Source organism: Glandiceps talaboti, chromosome 18 (genome assembly GCF_964340395.1).
Source record: "Glandiceps talaboti chromosome 18, keGlaTala1.1, whole genome shotgun sequence".
NCBI lineage: Eukaryota > Metazoa > Hemichordata > Enteropneusta > Spengelidae > Glandiceps > Glandiceps talaboti.
In genome coordinates, this window is record NC_135566.1 from 20,543,753 (window position 1) to 20,568,781 (window position 25,029).

The following is a 25,029-nucleotide window of genomic DNA, read 5'->3' on the forward strand; positions in this document are numbered from 1 at the left end:
GTATTCATACTTAAAGTATACAACCACCTGTATTCATACTTAAAGTATACAACCGCTTGTATTCATACTTAAAGTATACAACCACCTGTATTCATACTTAAAGTATACAACCACCTTTATTCATACTTAAAGTATACAACCACCTGTATTCATACTTAAAGTATACAACCACCTGTATTCATACTTAAAGTATACAACCACCTGTATTCATACTTAAAGTATACAACCACCTGTATTCATACTTACAACCACCTGTATTCATACTTAAAGTATACAACCACCTGTATTCATACTTACAACCACCTGTATTCATACTTAAAGTATACAACCACCTGTATTCATACTTAGAGTATACAACCACCTGTATTCATACTTACAACCACCTGTTTTCATACTTAAAGCATACAACCACCTGTATTCATACTTACAACCACCTGTATTCATACTTAAAGTATACAACCACCTGTATTCATACTTAAAGTATACAACCGCCTGTATTCATACTTAAAGTGTACAACCACCTGTATTCATACTTAAAGTATACAACCACCTGTATTCATACTTAAAGCATACAACCACCTGTATTCATACTTACAACCACCTGTATTCATACTTAAAGTATACAACCACCTGTATTCATACTTAAAGTATACAACCACCTTTATTCATACTTAAAGTATACAACCACCTGTATTCATACTTAAAGTATACAACCACCTTTATTCATACTTAAAGTATACAACCACCTGTATTCATACTTAAAGTATACAACCACCTGTATTCATACTTAAAGTATACAACCACATGTATTCATACTTAAAGTATACAACCACGTGTATTCATACTTAAAGTATACAACCACGTGTATTCATACTTAAAGTATACAACCACATGTATTCATACTTAAAGTATACAACCACATGTATTCATACTTAAAGTATACAACCACGTGTATTCATACTTAAAGTATACAACCACGTGTATTCATACTTACAACCACCTGTATTCATACTTAAAGTATACAACCACCTGTATTCATACTTAAAGTATACAACCGCTTGTATTCATACTTAAAGTATACAACCACCTGTATTCATACTTAAAGTATACAACCACCTTTATTCATACTTAATGTATACAACCACCTGTATTCATACTTAAAGTATACAACCACCTGTATTCATACTTAAAGTATACAACCACCTGTATTCATACTTAAAGCATACAACCACCTGTATTCATACTTACAACCACCTGTATTCATACTTAAAGTATACAACCACCTGTATTCATACTTAAAGTATACAACCGCCTGTATTCATACTTAAAGTGTACAACCACCTGTATTCATACTTAAAGTATACAACCACCTGTATTCATACTTAAAGTGTACAACCACCTGTATTCATACTTAAAGTATACAACCACCTGTATTTATACTTAAAGCATACAACCACCTGTATTCATACTTACAACCACCTGTATTCATACTTAAAGTATACAACCACATGTATTCATACTTAAAGTATACAACCACCTGTATTCATACTTAAAGTATACAACCACCTTTATTCATACTTAAAGTATACAACCACCTGTATTCATACTTAAAGTATACAACCACCTTTATTCATACTCAAAGTATACAACCACCTGTATTCATACTTAAAGTATACAACCACCTGTATTCATACTTAAAGTATACAACCACATGTATTCATACTTAAAGTATACAACCACGTGTATTCATACTTAAAGTATACAACCACGTGTATTCATACTTAAAGTATACAACCACCTGTATTCATACTTAAAGTATACAATCACGTGTAGTCATACTTAAAGTATACAACCACGTGTATTCATACTTAAAGTATACAGCCACCTGTATTCATACTTAAAGTATACAACCACCTGTATTCATACTTAAAGTATACAACCACATGTATTCATACTGACAACCACCTGCATTCATACTTAAAGTATACAACCACCTGTATTCATACTTATAGTATACAACCACTTGTATTCATACTTAAAGTATACAACCACATGTATTCACACTTAAAGCATACAACCACATGTATTCATACTTAGAGTATACAACCACATGTATTCACACTTAAAGCATACAACCACATGTATTCATACTTAGAGTATACAACCACCTGTATTCATACTTAAAGTATACAACCACCTGTATTCATACTTAAAGTATATAACCATCTGTATTCATACTTAAAGTATACAACCACATGTATTCATACTTATAGTATACAACCACCTGTATTCATACTTAAAACCACCTGTATTCATACTTACAACCACCTGTATTCATACTTAAAGTATACAACCACCTGTATTCATACTTAAAGTATACAACCACCTGTATTCATACTTACAACCACCCACCTGTATTCATACTTACAACCACCCACCTGTATTCATACTTAAAGTATACAACCGCCTGTATTCATACTTAAAGTATACAACCGCCTGTATTCATACTTAAAGTGTACAACCACCTGTATTCATACTTAAAGCATACAACCACCTGTATTCATACTTAAAGTATACAACCACCTGTATTCATACTTAAAGTATACAACCACCTTTATTCATACTTAAAGTATACAACCACCTGTATTCATACTTAAAGTATACAACCACCTGTATTCATACTTAAAGTATACAACCACCTGTATTCATACTTAAAGTATACAACCACCTGTATTCATAATTAAAGTATAAAACCACATGTATTCATACTTAAAGTATACAACCACATGTATTCATACTTAAAGTATACAACCACATGTATTCATACTTAAAGTATACAACCACATGTATTCATACTTAAAGTATACAACCACCTGTATTCATACTTAAAGTATACAACCACGTGTATTCATACTTAAAGTATACAACCACCTGTATTCATACTTAAAGCATACAACCACCTGTATTCATACTTAACGTATACAACCACATGTATTCATACTTAACGTATACAACCACCTTTATTCATACTTAAAGTATACAACCACCTGTATTCATACTTAAAGTATACAACCACGTGTATTCATACTTAAAGTATACAACCACGTGTATTCATACTTAAAATATACAACAACCTGTATTCATACTTAAAGTATACAACCACCTGTATTTATACTTAAAGTATACAACCACATGTATTCATACTGACAACCACCTGTATTCATACTTAAAGTATACAACCACCTGTATTCATACTTATAGTATACAACCACCTGTATTCATACTTATAGTATACAGCCACATGTATTCATACTTAAATCATACAATCACATGTATTCATACTTAACGTATACAACCACCTGTATTCATACTTAAAGTATACAACCACCTGTATTCATACTTAAAGTATACAACCACCTGTATTCATACTTAAAGTATACAACCACCTGTATTCATACTTAAAGTATACAACCACCTGTATTCATACTTAAAGTATACAACCACATGTATTCATACTTATAGTATACAACCACTTGTATTCATACTTAAAGTATATAACCACCTGTATTCATACTTAAAGTATACAACCACATGTATTCATACTTAGAGTATACAACCACATGTATTCATACTTAAAGTATACAACCACATGTATTCATACTTAAAGTATACAACCACATGTATTCATACTTAAAGTATACAACCACCTGTATTCATACTTAAAGTATACAACCACCTGTATTCATACTTATAGTATATAACCACCTGTATTCATACTTAAAGTATACAACATCCAGTATTGATATTTCAATAGAGGGAATCAGTATGTGTATGACCGTACAGACCCTTGTAATAGCTGCATATGTGCATAAACACTTATAAGCAACTGAACATATGTTCTACTGAACAAACATGAGAGATTTTCACGTAAAATCAGTGGAATCCTGACTATGTATCTAAATAACACTACGGCTAACGTGGTTTTCTGTTGTGTGAGAAACATCTACTTGTCCCTAACAGTATTTGACCCGACATTGTAATGTAAATTTGACGTTTGTCATTCTTTAATTTGAAAACTCGTGCACTATTTGCAACCTCAATGAAATAGGTGATGAATTCCATCACATCCTTGTTTGCCCTGCTTTACAGAATATAAGCAAAAATATATTAAGAGTTATTACCACATGAAGCCAAACCACCTGACTTCTGTTTATGTTGATGTATGTTTTTGTGCAATTTTCTCTTGTCATTGGAATTATTTGTTTCTCATTTGTGTTTTTTGTATGTGTTAATTGTTTGAACTTCCTGTGTCATTCCTGTTGGTTTTTGTCTTATGATTGTTTTATGTGTATATGTTTTAAGGCTTTTTAACTGTCTCTCTTACTCCTCTTGAAAGAGGTCGAAGAGTAAATAAAATTATTATAATAAAAAATTAATTTAAAAAAAGGGTCTGCAAGCCCAACAGGTTCAAGGCTGAACACGGAGTTATTGAGAGCTTTGTGATATAAATATGCGGATGTATTACTTACCTAAAGAACTAATTTAGTTAAAGTGTCATCACGGATCATTTCCATGACAACAATGGTGCACAATTTCCAATACGGTCGCCATGGCATCATATTCATATCAATTGAAGAGTATATTGACGGCAAGTAAAAGCCGAAGAATTTCTTTTCTGTACTCTATTAGTTCTAAAGAAAAAAGTGACTGAGGAATGGAACTTCCCTCCTCTGTTCTGAAAGGTTTCTGAAATATATTTGTTGTCACTAAGATGCCATGAGCTTTAAACGGAGGACATGTATGACTGAAATCTCTAAATATTTCAGAGATTTCCTGTTGATGAATAATTATAGCGAAAATGTCCATGTAAGCAACTAATACTTTTTTGCTTTGTTCTTCACAAAGGCCCAACTCTTTACACACGTCGTAGACCAGATGTAAACTGAATGGCTGCCGTAAGGGCAAAACCATAGGTCTCTGTTGCTACACACATTGTTGGAATGCTCAACTCTATGCAATAGCCATCATACATGATGATGATTCATTAAAACTAAAAGCTATGTCAACAGCCTTTATCGGATATATGTGAATTTCAAGTGCGCATTCTTAAGATATAACTTAATTACTGAAAATCAGTAATTATTCAAATTTCTCATTAAATGTGGAAGTCATGTAGACAAATTTCATATCACAGGTGCGCATTATCATGGTTGATGTAGGTGCCAAATTATATGTAATGTATATGTAGCTTGCATTCTAAAGATATGGCTTAATTACCGAAAATCATTAATTACCAAATTGCTCATTAAAATTAAAAACCATGCCAAAAGCTTTACAGGACATGTGTGGTTTTGTTCGGTTGATTTATGCGCAAAATTGTATTGAATTTGAAGTGTACATGTACATTCTTAAAATATAGATAATTACTGAAAATCAATAATTGTGCACTATTCCTCATTGAAAGGAAAGGTTATGTCGACAAGCTTCATAGGACGTGTGCGCATTATTATGGTTGATATGTGTAGCACATTATATGAAATTTGAAGGTTCGATTCTTAAGATATACTCTAATTACCGAAAATCATTAATTATGCGAATTCCTCATTAAAACAAAAAACTATGCCAATGGCTTAAAAGGGCATGCATGCTTTGTTAAGGATGACGTATGTACTAACAAGTGTGCATTCTGCATAAAGCTTAATTACTGCAAGTCATTAATTATCCATTAAAACTATCAGCTACAGCAACAGACTTATGTAACGTATATGCATTGTTATAGTTAGCGCATGTACCAAATTATATTGAAAAACCATAAATTATACAAATGATTATTGTTCATTGGATGTTTACCCAAAACTAACCAGTTCGTGTCATTACCATATGGAAGCTGTGTAGCAAAATCGATCAGTAGTTTTTTAACACTGTGTCCACAGACAGACAGACAGACAGACAGACAGACAGACAGACAGACAGACAGACAGACAGACAGACAGACAGACAGACAGATAGACAGACGCATATCATAACCTCCCCTTACGGGAGGTAGAAATGGACAATGCAAGCTGATTGTTATTCAAGCAACGTCCTGAAATAATCACACGTTAATGTTGATACGAAAGCCTTGCGGTAATTAAGCTGGGAATAGTCCGTTGCTTGGGAAATTCAAAGATCATAAATTGCTTCATACTTCGAACTATGGCACAGATGATGTTCTTCGGAGAATCGTACACCTCAATACATCTCACGCTAACATAATTTCAATTTAGTTTGCAGAGTTGATGGTGCAAATGCGTCAGAATTAGTAGCCAGGTTAGTAGACAATTATCCCAAATACAAGATGAGGCCTGTCAAGAACGACTCCACGCCTGTTGAAGTTCAACATAGGATGACCCCAAGGCAAATTATTGAAATGGTAATGTATACCTATCAAAAGAACATAATCAGTATTCCAATGTAAGTTTTATTGCCGATCGTCTACATGGTAATAAAATCGTCAATAAATGTGGTGAAAAACAGACTGTTATAAAGAAGTCGCCATTGGTGTCTTAGACACTGTAACGTTATTTTCAAATGCAAATTAGTCCCACAGACTTGTCTTTATTTAATCCTGAGGTGATAGTTTGTATACATATAGGCAAAACCTGTCGAAAAAGTGTTGAAAAAGATTAAAAGATAATAATTTTAAAAGATAATATTTTAAATGTATAACAGAACGCCAATACAATGGATAACCTTGTTCTAAGTACAAACGAGTTGTGTGATTAAAGATGGGATATTTATTACACATGTCACCTTTTTTTAATTTTATATAGGAAAGTGACAGAAAAAAACAATGTGTGACTTTTTATTCCGCAGTCTTTAATGGTAAAAGGGTTTCAGAAATGGACCACCTAGCTCGTTTCATTCAAAATATTACACTTTGTAAACATTCGTCTTATGTGCCGGGGTATCGTAGGCTGACAGTTGGTGAACGGAGCAGCTGTGCGCATCAAAGGAGAATATATCAGAAAATTTGAAGCATCTATTTGATTTTTAGTAAAACATAATTGAACGTTCACCTCCAACCTATTTCAATATTGTTGTTAATTTGACTAAGAGATGTAATAGGTACGACAACCGGAAACCACCACCTACTTACCGGAAATACCAAATTCTTTAAATTTGATATGGCCTTATGAAGGTTTTCACTGGTTTGCTTGAATGGTAATACACATGCGTACCCCATGCTGCTTGAAGTGTCGAAGACGAATACAAATTGTAGTTTTACAAATTAATATATTTTTATCATTCGAATGAAAACACACAAACATTTCACACTGTCTTCCCTCAAGGATGAGAAGAATCAAGTCCTGACTTTGAAGGCCTGGATGAGTTCAGTAAGTATTTCTTATTCTTACAACCTCATGCATAAATAACGATCTCTAATTCATAGCAAACATTATACTGAATATTGCAAGAACTCAGTACGTGTACACTGTATGAGTAATAGATGTTAATGTTGTGTCTTCCTTTGATATCCCGGATCGGAGCTGAAATAATCAACCAGGCACCCATTTAAAAAAGCAATTAATAATGAACAGCCAAATGCTGAATAGGTAGTATGTGTCATTTTTTCAAAGATTATTTTTAGGTCTAAACAAAATTAAGATATGATGACTTATTACGTGATGAAAATGAAGGAAACCTTACTAACAATCGTAAATATGGCATGTTTATTGTATAATGGCTAGACATGGTTTATATTGTATTGAAGGTTTCATGTCATTTCTACATAGATAGCTTTCTGTGTTAGTGTGATGTATGTATGTCAAGGTGCACTGTATAGCCTAGGGATCTCTTACAGGGAGTCATTGTTGCCTCTTTCGAGCATTACTTGATTAAGACAGATTTTATCAAAGATAAACGTTATGATGAAAGAGAGCTGATAATTGATGAAACCCTGTGCTTAATGTATTCATTGGTTTTGTTGAGTATACACGTCTGCCATCACATAGCGTAGTAATGAATGTTTTCCCTTTTTGACTATTTTCAGATATGGTATGATGAATTTTTGACATGGTCACCTAGTGAAAATGAAAATATTACTGAGATTCGTCTGCCCAGTGAGAAGGTTTGGCTGCCAGATATAGTTTTACTTGAAAGGTGGGTCTTGTTGTTTAGTATGTCCACATTATTCAGGCTAGTACTATATCATATTCAAAACACTTTGTAATAATTCACGCTTTATACGATTTGTTGGATAAGACTGCATTCTAGCCAGCATAATTGTTGTCACATTTAATTTACCGTGGGGACTCCTTAGGTTTATACATGATATATGTTGTTATGGCGTAAACAGAATATGTTTCGATTTCTGCTTCAACAATGGGAACCTGGATTACACATTTAGTAATTGCATATCGCCAATGTGGAAATATAGTGACGCAGTACAAAGTCACCTTTTTCTGTCATTCGAACTTCAAAGGTTACTTCTCCGCAATAATTTAAGTATTGATACAGCCCATTCTATGTAGACATGAAATAGTTGGCATGGGTTAACTCGCTAAAAATTCGGCTTAATTAGATGAAATATATCTCACGTCTTGATATGAGATAGAGTTGACAGAAAACTTGACAGTTGACATTCCGTAAATATTAGAGAGCTTTGGTTACACGTTCAACGTGTACGCGAACGCGCAACTCACTCACGTTCACGTTCCAGCTGTGACCTAATTTTGCTTCGGCTAGCCGTTTACGTATATCAATATTATAATATACCTAGTGACAATGCTGTGCCATGATTCGCTAGAATCAGTCACGTGATAGGAAAATAAAATGACTATTTCCCTTGGGAAATAGTTCCATCAACTTTTACATGGTCACGTGACCACCGCGCGTTCAGAGCAGGTCAAAATGGCAGCTTCTGACGATGTCGTCTGCCACCGCGAGTTCACAGCATGGGGTATATTATAAAACACATATTGCCAGGCCTATATTCGGGCTATAGCACCCGTTCATTACCCCCTCGTGACTGTGAGTTACCAGAATCACATGCTATTTCCCTCGGCCTTTGGCCTCGGGAAATAGCATGTGATTCTGGTAACTCACAGTCCCTCGGGTGTAATAAACGGGTGCTATAGCCCTCATGGCCAGGCAATATGTGTTCAATATATTACATGGTTAGCCTAAATATTACATTAATGTTTTGGTTATATGACATAAATAGCGCAATGACAATAACCGTACGGCTGGACATTATGACAAGACAAATAATTAAGCAGATATATTTACTTGAATAATCTCGTATTTTGACAATAAAATCACCCTGTAGTATCTTGACGATATTGCAGCGACAGTCATCATCATACATCGTGATTTCTGTGCAAAATCAGTTACGTGAAGGCAGCCACAGATTCAAGGCTGCATTTTAAATATGTTATCAAGGAAAACAAAATTACTGAGGTGTATTATGTCGTGAAGGGTCAACCTTGCTAAAAGCATCAAAAACTTTTATTACATTAGTGATGATTTTACAAAACATTTTGAAAGAAATTTCACGTTGTTTACTTATGTGTAAACAGCTGTCGCCATGTTGGAAACGCCAGCGAAACTTGTCAGTACGCAGACAAGTAGGTCAAAATTGCGACGTAGTAGCACAAAATCTCCTACGTCACACGTTCGCGTACACGTTGAACGTGTAACCGAAACTCGCTTACATATAGTGGACCCTCCCAGACATACATATGATAACAGTTTTCGAGGCAAACAACTTTTTCTAATACTATATGTCATTGTATCAGAATAATTGATTATATCATTTCTAACGAATAGAAATTGAGTGATGTAAATTTGAGTTCCAATGATATTGGCGGTTTCTTAAGGGAAAGATGAGTTTGACACTGAAACGAGGAAACACTTGTGTGGACTTTTCTCAGAGCGAACTGAGTCTGTTACTCGTTAGAATGTCTAGGAGATCCACGTAATCTGTGGTACCTCTCAGGAAGGTGATTTAAGTGTAGTGGTCATAAGTTACCGGTGGAATGTAAGATAAGCACACTTCTATACTAAATTGACGGTGTCATAATGTCAAAATAGGGCTATACGAATACTGTTGGTGTACATGTGAACTGATGACAGCCCCTTCTCACAATTTCTGTATATCGTATTCTATTGTTTTTACTTTCAAATGACTAAACTCAATACTAGTCAGTTCTTTAGAATCCCAGTAGGAACACATATTAGTTTTTTAAATACTCACAGTCTGGCACGCAACAATCTGAAATTATTTCCACGATCATGTATATTTAGGTAGTCTTCTAAAGTCAATCATTGCAAGGAGGAGTCAAGTCCTCTCTGTTGCACAAAATGTTACCTTCTCTTATTTGATGATCCTATTGTCTAAACTGTGGCCCTTCCTCAATTTCCTTTATTTAAAGTATGACCCTCCCCCTTGTTCGTTCAAATATTTCAAACACTTGGGTTAAAATTCTATCAGACGTGAAAGGGGACACGTTTACGGTTCAGTGCTAAGGACTCCCGTTGCAGCCAATGTGAATTGTTGTATATAAAATGCACTGCACTAATTAATTCCTGTGTTTTTCAATTCTCCTAAATAAAACTCCCAAATACCGGATGGGCACACTACCGACATTGTCTAGACCGTACTGGGTCAACATCCCCGTTCCACAACATTATCCCCTGTATCTTACCACACTGTTTCCCCTTCATTATAAAGTGTCTCCTAACCAGTTTTGCCTCAGATAAAATGATACAATTGTCTTGGTAAATCCATTGAACTAACATAGAGCCATACTATATCTGACAATCATTCCTATGAGATCCGTTTTTCTACTCACATAATCATTAAGTGATTCACTGCATGGTTTTAAGCAGAGATTTGACAGATGTTTTGATACAAAGTTGGCAGTGGTTTGGTGTGGGATACAATGGCAACGGTGTGATGTCACAATCGTAAAATAATCCATAAAGTAAAATTCAACCCTCTTAGAAATCTTCTTTTTTTTTAAAATAGGGTCTTTCCACTGGCACGCAAACCGATTTGTAAAATATGTCACATTCTCTGTCCCACCCCATCTCCACCCGTAATTACTGAACACTCCCTCAGCCAAGTTGTACAATGAACTGCTCCTTTCTGAATTCAACCAACTTTACTCTTTCTTTGCAGCACGAAAACTACTGGCGAACGAGATATGGCAACGGATGTCATAATCAACTACAGGGGTGAGATAACCGCAATGGCACCAGTTCTGTACTCGGCATCCTGCCCAGTTGACCCCAAATACTTTCCTTTTGATGAGCAGAATTGTAACCTCACCTTTATGTCTTGGAGCTATAACGGCGAACTTCTCGACCTAATACCAGATCCGAATACCGATGCCTCGAGCTTCAAAACTAGTAGTGAATGGCAACTTTTGAACTTGACCATAGCTACGTGGTTGATGATACCACCCTGCTGTCCGGAAGCATACACAATGATCACCTATACCATTCATCTGCGGAGGCGCTCTCTATTCTACATTGTCAATATCATCTTTCCGTCATTCCTGGCGTGCATACTCGTGGCGGTTGGCTTCGTTTTGCCTTCTGAGTCTGGAGAAAGGATGACACTTTGTATTACAAGTGTGTTAGTGGAGTTCGTCTTTCTTGAAACTGTTACAAGTTTTATGCCACCGAATTCAGAAAATCTACCCATAATTCGTAAGTACCAGTTTTACATTGCATTTGCTTTAAGCTGCGCTAGCTGCAACGTTATTTGAAAATATTTTGTTATAATTAGGTACAATAAGTTACTCGTAATGTCGTACACCGTGAACAGTATCACATTACCTATGGATAAAAGTATTTGTTAAGCTTTTTTGTGTCCACAACCTAAAATCAGCGCCCTCAACGGCGATCATGATTTCTATCTACATCTGTACCACTTAGGGACAATATCCACCGCTATTTAATATGTACAATGTCTGATTATTGGTACTTCTAACAATTTTCAGTGATTATACTGTGGTTGTCTAATCAAAATATTATAGTTCCATTACACCAGTACAGTTTTAACATGTGACAGATTCAAAACCAAGCTTTTGCTCAAGATTTAAACTTGCTCTATAATACCTGTAGCTAATATTGACCCTTAACTAACAATTTCTGTTCATAAATAATTGATCATTTTTAGTCAATATATCTTTGGTTAATTGATGAAAACAACTATCCCAGTTGCAGCTAGCGAAGGTTTAAGTTACCTTTGCTTGGAGGTGAAGTTAGCTAAAAGTATATTGTAATCATTTTAGGATATAATTACGCCTAGGCAAAACAAAACAATGTGTGTTTTTCACACTTGTCGATCAAAATGACCAGAAAGAAGTGAATGAAGACATATCAAGCAGACAAACACAACATGTTAACATACTGTATAAATTCAACCTGTAGTCTATATAAGTTCATGAAAGATCTTCTTTTAGAATTCAAAATGAAAGGAAGATTGTTATTTTAAATTCTGTTCTAGAATATAAAGAACAGTCTCATAAAATTATACTATGGCAAATACAGTTTTCCCATACACAATCCAATCTGACTAGACTATAAACTCTCCCATACCAAAACAACCTACTGATCTCTCTCTCTCTCTCTCTCTCTCTCTCTCTCTCTCTCTCTCTCTCTCTCTCTCTCTCTCTCTCTCTCTCTCTCTCTCTCTCTCTCTCTCTCTCTCTCTCTCTCTCTCTCTCTCTCTCTCTCTCTCTCTCTCTCTCTCAGAAAAATACTTGCTGGTAGCGATCGGTGTTGTTGTGTTTTCGACAGTGATGACTGCCGTTATCCTCAATATGCACTTTAAAGGACCAGCGTGTAAACGGGCTCCTATATGGCTGAGAAATATCTGTTATTGCATCTTAGCGCCAATTTCGTGCATACAGCCGAACAAGTCCAAATGGCGAGGAGAATTTCGAAAGGGTGAGCTGCAGAGGAAAAATGCGATGCGAGCGATTAGATATCGCTTGAAAGGGAAACGAGCTAGATTATTTTCAAACGATGCAGTTGTCAACACATTTCGTCAAGCAATCAATCAGGATCGAACCGAAGAGGAAGTGTACAATGAAAGGGTAGACTGGAAAGAAGAAAGCAATGTGAGAGAATGGCAAGAACTTGCAAATATCTTCGATAGATTTTATTTTATTGTATACTTACTTACTTTAGGTGCCCTTATCATGACCTACTTTGCCACAGTCGTTGTTCATAGTGAATTCTTCGTTTCATACACTGAGTCATAACTGTGTCACATCATACCTATTGGAATTCAGTATAAAATAATAGAAGTGCCACTCAGTGATATTCTTCCAATATCAAGTAGTATATAGTATAGGCATGCATACGTACTATATGTAACACAGGTGGACATGTTGAGAACAATTTGAATGAGGTAAAGCCGTTACACAATGTCTCAATTAGTTTTATCACTGTAACCATAAACAATACACACCACACATTGTTACTGCCTCCCAGCCAATCAGAGTAATCGTTGTGTTTCATTGTTTTCTAACCAACCAGAGTGAACCCTGTAGAGTGCTTCAGAGATCAGCACAATGTCGTTTTCAATGTGGTGTCTTTATTCTTTATTCTTAATAACATACTATTATATGGACACCTACTGTTCATGTACATGTTTTTGACTATCTTAACACTATAGCGTTATAGTAGATGTATACGAATGTAGCACCTGCCTCTACACAAACATACTGAATGAGTTATGTTTAAGTGATACACGTATATGTATGCATTTGATGCTAAATGTTGTGTAAAAAGGACTAAAACCCGAAAAAACAAAACACCGTGATCGAACTCAAGAGGGCGTGAGTTTATCTCCTAGTATAATCCACAGTAGTCTGCATGTCTGTATGAATATGTCTGTATGAAGATAAACTTTTGTTGCAAAATGTGACGTGAAGTGTATATACATATATACAAATTGGTTTACAGTCAAAGCAACACTAGTTTGTAAGCTATCACGTCACATTTTGCCAGTTTCACAATTACCAATATTAATAAACTATTAGTACACTTTGACAAATAACAGCCTATTGTATTTGTGGTTTTATTCCTGGACCATCTCTTACTATAAGACGTATCAAACGTTATTCATAATATGTCGAACTATAAATAAAGTGTATGGAATACGAAATCTTTGAAACAGCATAGTAGTAGTTTCATTATATATATATATATATATATATATATATATATATATATATATATATATATATATATATATATATATATATATATATATATATATATAACTCGGTGAGTATCAATCTGCTAAGACAGTGCTCTATACCGCAGTGGCAGAGCGTAATAGTTTTGGTAGTACTGGAACTCTTTCTTGGTTGTAACTCGGAGTTTCACGCATAGTGCGATCATCAGACACTCTGAGGCCTACTCTCTGGGTGTGCTGTATATATAGAGTGTAGACAATAGAAATACCATCACTATTGTCTGTGTCGGTGGGTAGGTGTTGTATGTGTGAAGGTGTTGGTTGTTATTGTGTGAGTTATTGGGTGCGGACAAGTAAGTGTTGGCGGGTTGTTACATGTTGGGCTTTGATGTTTGTGATTTCTTTACCTTCATGAATTTCATTAGATAGTCAAATAGTTTTAGACAGGTGTACCGTGTCAGGTATAAAAAGCCCAACGCACAGGTCACCCATTCATTTTTTGTGTAGCCAGCAAGGCAACAACCTACCTGTATCATTTCATTTCGTACTTCAGCTCCTGTCCTTTCCGTTATGTGTGTGTAATAAAGTTTATTTGAGTTTACAACTGCATCAACTGGTATGATATTTGGAGTGTGAGGCGGCAACCGTGACAATATATATATATATATATATATATATATATATATATATATATATATATATATATATATATATATATATATATATATATATATATATATATATATATATATATATAGTAAAGTGTGTCAGGCCAAAACGTATATCCCTAGGCTTTCTGATGCAAAACTCGACCTTCTGAATCTGTTAGTAACAATTTGAGCGAATACATGAGGGCGCTATAAGAGGTAGCGACATGGAAAGACTCTGTGAAGTATATTCATTGACGAAAAAATTCGTTGATGGATATACTTCACAGGGTATAAGAAACTCATAATTGAATGTAAAGATATCTTATTTTTCAAAGAATTTTAATTAGAAATAAGCCGAGTGTAGCTGGTTGAAGTGAATAATCCTATTTTTCATTCACAGAGGTCAATTTGAAATGTTATGTACAAAGTTTATTAATATTAATTAATAGACGGTACAGTTAAACACGCTCTATTTTATGACGTATTTTCAATGCACAATTTTAAGTGTTCAATTAGGAGTTGTATTATAATCTAAGCTCCTAGACGAGACCTCTGGTGTGTTAATGCTTGGATGTTGCATTTCAATTATCTGTATCAGTACTTGTATCAGAGATTTTCCTTTGATGTGTCTGTGATGTGTGTCACTTTAAACGAACTATGTGAATATCAAATTATTATACTTGCAGTCATACACATCAGTAACTATTATGATTTAATGGTTATTGAACCACGGACAAGCCAAGTTGTACGCTAGCGAACACAATCACAGGATTTATTCCTTGGTCGCTCTACGTAATAATATTGGGGAATAATACAGTTATAAATGCCTAAGAAACAAATCGAAAAAAATAATGAATTTTGAATGGTTTAACTCGTATTTCGAAGCACCACTGAACCAGTGACGTAGACATGGGTTGTCGTGAGGTAAAATGACCAGGGTTTATATTCTGTTGAAAGGAATTATTTGGCTTGTGCATGGTATAGTGATTGGTAATAGGGACGTTTGGGTGAACAGGTAGATACAGGATATTGTCCTACTCGTGAACTTTGATGCTAATGAGTTTACTTCGCTGGCAAATTAAATAACAGACGGAAAGATTTCAATCAAATAGCCTTGTACTTTAATGAATGACAAAATAAACCAACGTTGAATACTTTAACCATTGACAATATTATAAACCGACCTTCTAACATACGACGATATAATGGACTTAAAGGCCAACAAACTGTATCGTATATTAAAATCAACTTATACAAACGTAGAAATAAGGTGTGACTTCAAAGTGAATTCGCCACCTCAGTATTTGACAGCTTAAAATGAGATACCTAAACCGAGGAAATAGAAACAAGCCTTGCTGATATTTGTACGTAATAAAATGAGATACCTAAACCGAGGAAATAGAAACAAGCCTTGCTGATATTTGTACGTAATAAAATGAGATACCTAAACCGAGGAAATAGAAACAAGCCTTGGTGATATTTGTACGTAATAAAATGAGATACCTAAACCGAGGAAATAGAAACAAGCCTTGCTGATATTTGTACGTAATAAAAGACTTATACAGATTTGGAGAGTACATGAAAAGGATATGCAGATTTACATATTGTTATAATGATCGTGTCTGGAATTTCCCCCGATACAGACACGTGGGCAATGGTGAGTGCGCACAAGAAAGACTCAAAAACTGTGATATACAAGTCTAATGTATGGACGATACAAAGAAGACAGATGAAATCAAATTTGTGAGGATTTTATGTAAATCGCCTCATACGTCAACGTGAAACTGCACCATGTTTTAGCTGAAATTCGTCTCTTTGATTATTCAATACGTCAAAATCATACAGACGTATATTTACGTATTTTCCTATTTAGTCCTTGTATTTACGTATGATAAAGCCTACTGTGGTGTATTTGCCCTTTAAGTTTGAATCCCTGTAAGCATGCCGAATTTAGTAGCTCAGTTGAAAACCATCTAGCAATAGTAATGTCTTGATATATCTTAGTGCAGCGATATCTTGGTGCATGATCAACAATGTTTACACATTTATTATTCATTGATGTGTTCGGCGTCCTTTGAAATATCCATATAAATGTTGAAATTAATTATTTAAAAGCATAGAACTGATTGGAAGAACTGTAACTTTAAGTCAGTCTATATTTGTGACAGTATCTCAAATGTTTAAAAATTTATATGATAGAATTAAAGTACATATATATGGTAAATTGATACTGCAATTATATTTAGTTCTGCTGAATTCAATATAATCATTGCACAAATGTTTTCAGTGATATATATGACAATTACCCAACTGCCTCCTTTTCTTTGTTAACTGATCCAGGTCTGTATGTACATTAGTACTGTTACTGTTTGATACACATGACGTTTTAACAACTAAAAGGTTTGTTTAAATCACTTCTACACATATTGACGTCGGGTGTTTTAGTGGATATTTCATTTACGTTTGACACTTCATCTTGCAATTGTGAGCGTTAAATTTTGTAACAGCTGATAGCGATGTGACTTTGAAGGACGAACTCCTATACATACTAAATGTCTTGTTACTGCCTGCAGGACTGGCATGATTATTTGCTTATGCAATCACTGTATAGTTCTTCTAAACAAACTCAAGTCATGTCAAGTGAAGTACAACAAAGTCAAGTACAGCAAATAAAGGAAAGTAAAGGAAAGAAAAGTACAGCAAAGTAAAGCAAAGTACAGCAAAGAAAAGAAAAATAAGGAAAAGTAAGGTAACACAAGTTCAGTTAGTAAAGTATGTAAAATAAAGTAAGGTTAAGTAAGGCAAGTCAAGTCAAGTCAAGTTAGGTTAACTAAAGTAAGAAAAGTAAAATAAGGTAAACTAAAGTTAAGTAAGTAATTAAGTAAAGTAAAGTAAGGTAAACTAAACTAAAGTAAGTAAGTAACGGAAAGTAAGTGAGTAAAGTAAACTAAACTAAAGTTAAGCAAGTCAAGTCAAGTCACGTCAACTAAAGCTAAATAATTAAAATAAAGTATAGTAAACTAAAGTAAACTAAACTTAATTTAAGTAAAGTAAGGAAAGGAAAGGAAAGTAAGTAAAGTAAAGTAAAGTATTTAGTAAAGTAAAGTAAAGTAAACTAAACTAAACTAATCTAAAGTTAAGTAAAGTAGGTAAAGGAAAGGAAGGGTAAATAAGTAAAGTAAGGTTAGTAAAGGAAAGTAAGGTAAGGTAAACTAAACAAAAGTAAGTAAAGGAAAGTAAGGTAAGGTAAACTAATCTAAAGTAAGTAAAGGAAAGTAAGTGAGTAAACTAAAGTTAAGTAAGTAAAGTAAAGTATAGTAAACTAAAATAAACTAATCTTAAGTAAAGTAAGGAAAGGAAAGAAAAGAAAAGAAAAGAAAAGAAAAGGAAAAGAAAGGAAGTAAGTGAAGTAAAGTAAAGTATTTAGTAAAGTTAAGTAAACTAAATTAAACTAAACTAAAGTTAAGCAAAGTAGGTAAAGGAAAGGAAGGGTAAATAAGTAAAGTAAGGTTAGTAAAGGAAAGTAAGGTAAACTAATCTAAAACAAAGCAAAGTAAACTAAAGTTAAGTAAAGTAAGGAAAGGAAATCAAAGTAAAGTAAGTAAAGTAACGTAACTCGTTGTAATGTAAAATAAATAGAGTAAATTTAGTAAACTAGAGTAGGTCAAATCAAGTGAATTCGTGTGAAGTCAATTGTCAAGTCAATCATGGAAATTCATCAATCATATCTTTAGAGCAATAAAGAATAAGATTCTAATTTTCGTTACAACTTCAACTATTTGATGTCCAAAGATGACTATACAAATACATGTGCACTATGGCAAACTTCTGCTCCGAGTATACTGAGGAATCGATGGTGACAACGATTGAAGACTTACTAGTATACCTAAATAGTGTATTGAGTACTGTAACCTACTTGAATGTAGTTTTAACACTAAACACATGATACATGACATATAGGATGTCTGGGTGATCATGTCTGCAATTGATAAAGTAATGACATTGTGTCGTTTGCATCGATATTTACAACAGCTGAATGACGAGGCAAGGATTTGCTAGGATAGCGAGTGAGTTTATCTACAAAACGCATCAAAAAAGAGCCTGGACTGCATGATGATGATTTGATTGTATCTCCTACTGCCAATAGAAGTTTAGAGCTGGGACTTTTTGAATGTATTTTGTTACATATAATGACTTACTCATCGTATCGTACACCTTCAACAGTATTGATAGCCTGAATGGCAACATATTTGTGTAGCTGTAGACATGTGATACCACATGTCCAATTAAATTTATTTTTGGGTCCACACCCTAAAAACTAGCACCCCTACACGATCTTGATTTCAACTTCGTACAGTGCTACTATTGGATTAAACTACCCTCTTGTTGACATCTACAATGTTTAATTAATGATATTTTAATAATTGTCAGTGAATACATTGCTGGTTGCCAGATTGGAAAACGTATACTCCAGCTACAGTTAGTGTACCTTTGTCCAGTCTCATTGAAATTCCTTAAGATTGCTTCTCAATTTTCCCAGCGGCACACTTAATAGGGATAAAATCAAAAGAAGATGAAACATGATTTAGGTGTCGGATACCATGATAACTATTAATGCGACCCTAATCAGAATGCAGTGTACACATTTATTAGGTCAATAAAGGTCATTGATGTTTGTGGTCGACATCGCAATTTTCTGCATTTTGGCATAGTGTCACATAATAATAAGATATTCCTTTCAAATGAATAACCTCAAGTTCGGTGTCTGCATCATTTGATGGATTACGGTCTGCAAAGTTTAGCAATGCTACTGACTTTGTAAACTACATTCCAGAGCTAAAAGACTTTAACGTTTGTGTATATACTCCAGCGAATATAGTGCATCATACCATGTGATTCGGTCGCACTTGAATGATTTTTACATTCAACTCAGTCCAATGCTTCGAAGCTGCAAATCCACACAACGTGATATGTCGTTGAGATAGTATGACTTTCCATTATTCCAAGATTGTTAAAATCATAGTACAAGTAAAATGTTCATGTCTGTTTATAAGAAATATGGCTGTAGATAATGCAAAACCCTCACTTCGCAAATAACGCCTGGAAACGTGAATGAAGTTTGCACGTGGTAATTTTCGATATAACACTTTATGGCAAATGTTTCTGTAATGGCTGTATTGATTATTATGCTGTTATACAGATACAAAAATGTATTTATTTATTATTTATTTTAATATATCTCGAGTATTGACCTTATTTAAGTCGCCTTATAAATCAGACTATTCAATGCAATAATCATGCGAGGCTTGTAAACTGGTTGCCTTCTTCGTTGCATTTGATATATTACATTTTAAGTGTTTTCCTTAGAGTAAAGATACTCTAAAACGTTCTGTCTGAAAATTCAAAGTATCTGTCAACGTTCTAGTATGCATACTCGTAAAAGTACACGATCGATGAAAACAAATAACGGTTTTAAGTGCTCAGAGTGAGTGTTTGATCTTCTCCATGACGGGAGCTTACAGCATAACAATTAACACGTCTAAGACGTTTAAGATCGTGTTAAGACTTAAATACAGATTTATTTTAGAATCCATTGTATTTTAAGAAAAGATAGTTGGAATTTACTGTAAAACCCATATAAAGGTTCCTAAACTCTCCAACTAGTTGTTATCTTTGTTCAAAGAGCATTATCAAATCAGGAAGAAACGTCACTATAATCCAGTACCCATCTATTGTTGTGTATCTTGATTTGCAATTTCTACATTGTGTACACGCTTTATTAGTTTCTTAAGATTAACCAATCCATCTTCATTCAAACTTTTAACTTGAGTTGGAGTTCAATCATTCTTACAAATAAAACAACTGGATTACGTCAAAATAGTTCACTGAGCTATAACAAATGACTATTCCAGTGGGAGATGTCGTCTGCTAAGAATTTTCTGAGAAAATCGGTAATCGAACTAAATTTCTTATAAGCCTCAGACACGTTACAAGCATTTGTCTCGAATTCATTAGAAAATTGTCCCAGAACAATTTTTTGTGTTTTGTTTGGAAGGACGGAATGTAAAATGTTTACGGCCTGAATTTCTGCAGATTCATATCAAGTTATTGGTTATCATTGTACTGATTTCAATTAACCGATTTTGTCTGTTTTATCCAGATTGTATGTTTCACGTCACCATAGTGTACAATTGGCCCTTTCCAACTTGTATGTTACATTTTACTTGTACGAATTGACTAACAGTCTGACCATTTTTATTCGAAACGTCGGATTTTACATCTATTTATACGGACTGATTTACAAGTTCCATATGCATTTGTGTATGTATGTATGTATGTATGTATGTATGTATGTATGTATGTATGTATGTATGTATGTATGTATGTATGTATGTGTGTGTGTGTGTATGTATGTATAATTAAATAATATTATATATTATATTATAGCATTACCAATTCCAGTGAATTTTGTGACGTCATCGCTGTACATTATTACTGATAATGTACTCCGTTATTGGGCATCGCGGCCCCGGAACGAGCATAACAATACAAGCTTATTTGTTCTGTTTCTTCATACGACTAGGTATTTTTTCGAAATGTATGTTGTTACTTATGATTGTCATTTCTACTGTTTAAAAATACAACGCATTCATGAAACAAATTTGTGTTCACAGCAGTTCATTGAAGTGTATATGTGTGTGTACGTGTACGTACGTGTGTCGCTATGATTAGTATTCAGCTTCCGGTCCGAACATGGCAGACGATGTTCAGCGCTGTGTATATTATACATTGTTTTGCGTTTCTCGGTCTACAAATTCACTGGAATTGGCAAACTATAAAATAATAACAATAATGTACGCCCTCCCAGTCCATAATGGACTCAAACAAACTTTGCACTCCATAATGGGCTCGGCTGTCGCCTCGCCCATTATGTCGTTCAAAGTTTGCGTTCGTCCATTATGGGCTGGGAGGGCGTACATTATTGTTTAAATAATAATGATATTTGTAATAATCGAGTTTATTTGAATATTAACCACCCTACCTGGGGTAGTTTTTTATTCTGAGTTCAAAAAATGGGATCATTTTATTAACATCTGTTGCCATAGTAACCAAAATCACCATAATATGTGGATGATTTTTCCAAAATATGACAAAAAACATGGAAAGAAATGAAATTTAATGACAAAATTTCCTTGTTTTTGACATATATGACATGGGGCTATCTGTTGTAACACAAATAGCCTAAAATAGGACAGCTATGTCCATGGAAACATAGAGTAGAGTAACAAATGTTGTGTTGGTTACATATCTGGAAAATAACATGATGAATTTAATTATAACATAGTTTATTTGCATATTGACCACACTATATTGGGTAGTTTGTTATGCTGAGTTCAAAAATAGTTATCATTTTAGGAACATCTGTTGCCATGGTAACCTAAATCACCATATTATGCATTATTTGGTAAAATTTATATAAAATTCAAAGAACACAATTTTTTTACAAACAAATTCCTTAGTTTCGGCATATATGCACTAGTACTATCCATTGTAAGACAGATTATCTCAAATTGGACAGTGGCTTCCATAGAAACATAAAATACGCTTACATTACAAATGCCATGTTTTAGTAAAAATCGAATGGGTTTGCTATTAAAATACCAAATATTTTGTTACTCTAAGTCCAAATAAAATATGCAACGAGTCACAACCTGAGTGGTCGTAAAAGCTTAACATGTATGTCAGAAGATCTGTGCCAATTACAAGGTCTAAATAAGATCCCAAATTTCAAAAGGGCCAGGCCAGACTACATAATTTACAACATGTCACGCGCAAGGAGGGTGCTACATGTACATACATAAACAAACTGGTGTGTGGGAATGTGAAGAAAATTACAGGCCTTCGCTAGTTTTCTGTTAAATATTACATGTAAAAGCCTGCAACTGTTAGCAATAATGACAGCATAACACAGAAATAAAGATATACTGTGTGAAATTACGATTTAATACAAATTACTCAGCTTGAAAATACAACCCCATCTTGACATATTCTTGTCCTTTTCAGTTGCGCTGACATTTACAAACATGTACGTTAACGAAGTCATCAGCTTTACATACCTTTTGCTATGAACAAAGTTCAACTTTCCTTTCTTGGCAGTGTAATATATATATATATATATATATATATATATATATATATATATATATATATATATATATATATATATACATATACATATACATATATATATATATATATATATATATATATATATATATATATATATATATATATATATACATGCACACGTAGTACATACACTTCAGTTGACATGATCGTGATGGATAAGCGATGTAACATTCGATTATGTAGGTCTTTGAGTAATAAATAAGGTCCGGTTTGACACAACATTGACACTCGTGTACCACATTATCCATCCAAAGTTGAGTTCAAGGAAACCATTAGTTGCGTTATGATTGAACACAATGCCGCTGCATATAGTGGAGGATGAGTAGCCTACCATACCTTCCATTTTTAAGGGACTATTGATAAATTATCCATGATTTCACAGTTGTGTCACCATCAAGGTTGTGACCTTTTATTTGTGTTGTTTTAGTACGCACCCGCTGTGCAGATGCACACGTAAAAACCTTGTGAATGTGATACAATGTTACACAGTGTAACAATATCATCATGCCTGGAATGACCTATATTATATTATATATATATTATCTCCCCATATGGCAAAATAAATCAAAACGGCTAGACTAGATATATATAAACACTTGTAATGTCGCGTGTTTCACATTCATTGACTTTTATTTATCTTATTTTTTATTATTTGCCGACAAGAAGCATTACGATACCGTCGTGACGTTTGACGGCATCCCCGGGCCAAGGACGGCATAGTTTAGCCCAATCGTACTCGCGTCGCCTTTTGAACAGTGCATTTAACAACAAAGTAAACATATTTCATCTCGAATAAATATACTAGCTATTAGAATACCAATGGGAAACTTCAAGAAGACGTATCGGGACATGTTTGTTGGTCCCATAATACACTAATTGATTCGATTTGCTCCGAGCATATGGAAGTACGCTCCTAGTCATAGCATCATGTAAATGGAACTGTGACCGACCTAATTTTGTTGTCCATATATAAAATGAGACTGACCTGTAAATTTTTCACAGTTTTCGTTGTGGTCTGGTATTGTCACATGTTTGGCTTGTGAACACAAGTTTACATCTATTATTGTCTAGGGCGTAATACTCTAGTCCGAGTCTGAAACCCATATAAAACCTATTGTAAGAAACTCGCATTCGGATCGGACAGAACAGAAGTAGGTCTCATCGACTTGTTGGGGACTCGAATTATTGCTTGTTTTTATCACGGTATACAGGTGATTATTATATATCGGTAGAGGGGTAGTGTTGTCAAGCTTTGTGCAGTCACCGCGGCCGCGGCAGTAAGCTTATACTAGGATAGTTCCGCCGATCAAAGCTGAAGCAGTGTATGTACAATGTACGTATGGAATCGGGAGAGCACAGCGCACATTCGTGTCGGGTTAAATTTATCCACGTGTTGATGTAATCCATATTTATCAATCAGATATATTGTAAAATTCTTCAAGTCGTACAGAAATAACGTCTCTAACTTCAAAACAAACCCTGAGAAACTGGACCGGACGTGGCTAGCCAAGTATCTAGTTGCAGGCTTTCTTTCATAACCATGTGCTGGGGTCACGACCTTGCTGCCGACGTCAATATTGTCCAATCATATTTAATATCATGAACACATCGCGATATTTGATTTGTTGGTTTCCTAAACTGTATACTTCGAATACCACGATTCGTTACAGAATTCTTCTAATGAATATTAAATAGGCTTGTTGCATTAAATTAAGTGATATCGCAACAAGGGAAACCATACAAGTTTTCTTCCAGATGAGTTGCTAAAGTCATGTAAATGACAACACTAAACTCACGAAATTTCCTCAATTCTTTACAATTTTATTGCTGATAATATGGCATTCTAATAGCTAGTATATTTATTCAAGATAAATATGTTTACTTTATTGCTAAATGCGCCGTTCAAAAGGCGACATCAGTGAGTATAGTCGAGTATAGTGGGCTATAATATGCTGTGGACGCCATGCCTGTCGAAGATATTGTAATGCT

General features: G+C 34.3%; 1 protein-coding gene across 1 annotated transcript; it reads left to right on the forward strand.

Moving 5' to 3' along the window:
• The first annotated feature begins 5,658 nt into the window (after positions 1 to 5,658).
• LOC144449818 (neuronal acetylcholine receptor subunit alpha-9-like) lies at positions 5,659 to 13,259 on the forward strand. The gene is made up of 6 exons (XM_078140392.1): positions 5,659 to 5,663; positions 6,274 to 6,412; positions 7,332 to 7,376; positions 8,033 to 8,142; positions 11,165 to 11,697; positions 12,748 to 13,259. Exons 1-6 carry the CDS (start codon positions 5,659 to 5,661, stop codon positions 13,257 to 13,259), a joined length of 1,344 nt encoding a protein of 447 aa, XP_077996518.1.
• Positions 13,260 to 25,029: the final 11,770 nt, after the last annotated feature.

Excerpts from the sequence above, each read along its gene's own strand:
- LOC144449818 (XM_078140392.1), top strand. Across the intron at positions 8,143-11,164 it reads GATATAGTTTTACTTGAAAG|CACGAAAACTACTGGCGAAC; the intron begins GTGGGTCTTGTT and ends CTTTCTTTGCAG. Across the intron at positions 11,698-12,747 it reads AGAAAATCTACCCATAATTC|AAAAATACTTGCTGGTAGCG; the intron begins GTAAGTACCAGT and ends TCTCTCTCTCAG.